Source organism: Eurytemora carolleeae, unplaced genomic scaffold, assembly GCF_000591075.1.
Source record: "Eurytemora carolleeae unplaced genomic scaffold, Eaff_2.0 scaffold1370, whole genome shotgun sequence".
In the NCBI taxonomy this organism is placed as follows: Eukaryota; Metazoa; Arthropoda; class Copepoda; order Calanoida; family Temoridae; genus Eurytemora; species Eurytemora carolleeae.
This window is the reverse complement of record NW_019397260.1, coordinates 66,943-70,316: the sequence shown is the minus strand read 5'-3', so window position 1 is coordinate 70,316 and position 3,374 is coordinate 66,943. Positions and strand designations below refer to the sequence as shown.

At 36.4% G+C, this 3,374-nt stretch overlaps 1 protein-coding gene across 1 annotated transcript; it reads left to right on the top strand.

The window, feature by feature from the left end:
- Positions 1-150: 150 nt before the first annotated feature.
- On the top strand, positions 151-2,727 carry LOC111713090 (wiskott-Aldrich syndrome protein homolog). The gene is made up of 3 exons (XM_023487884.1): positions 151-479; positions 1,133-1,225; positions 1,494-2,727. Exons 1-3 carry the CDS (start codon positions 174-176, stop codon positions 1,761-1,763), a joined length of 669 nt encoding a protein of 222 aa, XP_023343652.1. The 5' UTR covers positions 151-173; the 3' UTR covers positions 1,764-2,727.
- Positions 2,728-3,374: the final 647 nt, after the last annotated feature.

Genomic DNA, 3,374 nt, shown 5'->3' with positions numbered 1-3,374 from the left:
CTTGTACTGGTAAATGCTTGTACTGGTAAATGCTTGTACTGGTAAATGCTTGTATTGGTAAATGTTTTTACTGGTAAATACATGTACTGGTAAATGGTTGTACTGGTAAATGATTGTACTAGTAAATGCTTGTACTGGTAAATACATGTACTGGTAAATGCTTATACTGGTAAATGCTTGTACTGGTTAATGCTTGTACTGGTTCGGATCATGCAATGATTGAACTGACATGGTTGTGTTGCAAAGGTTCTTTCCGTTTTACTTTTTTATTTTTTAGGCGTCGACGAGGGGTTGGGTTGGGTCCCCAGTCTCCTGATAGTCCTGACTGTGGAGTTGGAGGACGGGTTGGAGTAGGAGGAGGTTGTGCTACAGAAGCTACAAGAGGAGGAGGTGGTGGAGCTACAGGAGGAGGAGGGAAAGATGAACCTTTAACACCTCCTCACACACCCTCGGAGGAAGAAAGACTTCGCCCCAACCCGGTAATTTCAAAATTATTTAGACAATTTGATACATTGATGCGAATTTTGGTAATTTTTAAAGTTACATTTCTAACTGCCGTAGAACATTTTCTAAACTGCCGTAGACTAGTATAACTTGCCGTAGAAACTTTTCTAACCTGAAGTAGAACATTTTCTAAACTGCCGTAGATACTTTTCAAACCTGCCGTAGAAACTTTTCTAACCTGCGTAGAAACATTTCTAACCTGCCGTAGATTTTTTAACCTGCTGTCGAAACTTTTCTAACCTACCGTAGACATTTTGTTAACATGCTGTAGAAACTTTTCTAACCTTTTGTAGAAACTTTTCTAACATGCTGTAGAAACTTTTCTAACCTGCTGTAGACACTTTTCTAACCTGTTGTAGAAACTTTTCTAACCTGCCGTAGAAACTTTTCTAACATGCTGTAGAAACTTTTCTAACCTGCCGTAGACACTTCTCTAACCTGTTGTAGAAACTTTTCTAACCTGCCGTAGAAACTTTTCTAACCTGCCATAGAAACTTTTCTAACCTCCCGTAGAAACTTTTTTTCTGTTAGAGTTTTTCTTTCTTTAATTTTTACGCCCCGCAGATGCCCCCCCCCTTTTCCGAACTTCTCTTGCGGTTCTTTAAAGTATAATATTCGGTATGTTTAGGGCCCCCCGGAGCCAGGTTTAGGGATGGAATATCTCCGTTACTCCGGGTCTAGTTTACAACAGGGAGGTTCAACCGGCTCCACATACCTTCAGGTAAAAGTCTACAGAGTAATTCTCTCATCTTCAAAATCAATTTTATTGCTTTACACGGTAAAACTGTGACTGTTCATGAGTTTACATGGGTTTTTTAAAGAGACTAAAGAGGCGCACCGGTACTCTCGAAACCTTTTCTGAATAAGGATTACATAGATAGTTTAGATTTCTATTTAACAATTGATTGGTTTAAAAATTATGACCTGCCAATGTATAATCATATCATATCATATCAAATCATATTAAAAAGAAAAAATATTTATTTTAGGAAAGTGTCCCAGGATACCAGGATTTATACTCCTGGAGGATCCCTCGTCATACTCCTGAGGACTCCCAGTTTACCACTCCTTCCTCACCTCACTCCTCACCGCTCCCTCGGGTAGCTCCGTCCCCGGAGTACCCGTTGCGAGGGGAGTACCCCGGGGTTGGTAGGGAGTATCCTAACCCTAGAAGTATGGAGTCCTATTACGAGTACTCTAGTTATTATCCCTCGTATTATCTTTCATCACAAAGAAATCCACAAGAATGGGGTCAATAAAAGAACAGAGGAGGAGTCTGTCTTAGTCTACACGGGAGTACTACTGCAAGCAATCAGTGAATCGCAAGTTTACGAGTACTTTAAGATGCTGGCATCTGATGGACTGTGCAGGAGTACATTAAGATACCGTGCACTGTGCAGGAGTACTTTAAGATATCGTGCACTGTGCAGGAGTACTTTAAGATACCGTGCACTGTGCAGGAGTACTTTAAGATATCGTGCACTGTGCAGGAGTACTTTAAGATACCGTGCACTGTGCAGAAGTACTTTAAGATACCGTGCACTGTGCAGGAGTACTTTAAGATACAGTGCACTGTGCAGAAGTACTTTATGATTCTGTGCACTGTGCAGGAGTATATTAAGATACCGTGCACTGTGCACTGTGCAGGAGTACTTTAAGATACCATGCACTGTACAGGAGAACTTTAAGATACCGTGTACTGTGCACTGTTCAGGTCTACTTTAAGATACCGTGCACTGTGCAGTGAATCGAAACATTAGAAGTACTTTAAGATACTGTGCTCTTAGCAGTGAATAGAAACTTTAGAAGAACTTTAAGATGCTGTGTTCTTAGCAGTGAATAAAAACTTTAGAAGTACTTTAAGATACTGTGCTCTTAGCAGTGAATAGAACTTTGAAAGATCTTGAGAAAGTTGTAAAATAGCACCATTCTTCTTGTGTAATGTTTATATATTTATATTTATATATAAGTTGTACGTAAAACAGTATTCTTTAAGAACTGATTATTGTTCTATATAATATTGCCTCTTTTTTTGTACATGTGTCATGTATCATGTACCCAATCATCCGTACTGGAAGTGCCTTATGTTTCAGAGAAAACAAAATTAAAAGTTCAATTCAATGAATTTATTTTTGTATGTCATTTTTCAAAAGAAGTATTTTTTGAAACCGAAAATTGATATACTAAAATTTGACATTTACCCGTCAATGATAATTCTTATATTTCCATTGCTACCTAAAAAGAGTTAGATTAGGTTCAATATTAGAGGATACAACTTTTGTTTTCTGTATCTTTTAGTTTGGAAATGATTAAACTAATTTCACTTGAATATCTTATGTTCTTACCCTGACAGAGAAACCTGCAAATTGATGATTAAAACTTTAAATCTTTAAGTTGATGAATATAGAAAACAAACGTTCAAGATTCGCGTTTTCTCACAAAAAATGTTATTATAACCTGTGTTTTTTCTAGTCCACAGATGAGATTTTTCATAAAATGATCCTTATACAGAAATATCAGATAGAAATAAAAATTTTACCAATCGATCTCTAATTTTATTAAGGTCCAATATATTCTAATGCTTACAATGTAAACTAAACTTATTAATAAAAATCTCAAGCAAAACTTCGGAAGGGCCATAAACATTTGAAAAGTTACCAAAAAGAACTTGCGCGAGTTGATAAATATTTATCTATTTATTTGTTGTTGTAAAAATTGGTCTTACTTTCAAATTGATATAATCAATAGTTTCTATTTTAGCAACAAAAAACTGAAATATGAGCAGTATTAGCGTCTTATATTTGTATTGAGAAAATACTTTTTCCTTTACACGTTACACAGTATTATACTAGTCACCTTTTATTTAAATC

Bases quoted from the DNA above. Each gene is read 5' to 3' on its own strand.
- LOC111713090 (XM_023487884.1), top strand. From the start codon at position 174: ATGCTTGTACTGGTTAATGCTTGTACTGGTTCGGATCATGCAATGATT. The intron at 480-1,132 runs GTAATTTCAAAA...CGGTATGTTTAG, and splicing joins AAAGACTTCGCCCCAACCCG to GGCCCCCCGGAGCCAGGTTT. The intron at 1,226-1,493 runs GTAAAAGTCTAC...TATTTATTTTAG, and splicing joins CCGGCTCCACATACCTTCAG to GAAAGTGTCCCAGGATACCA.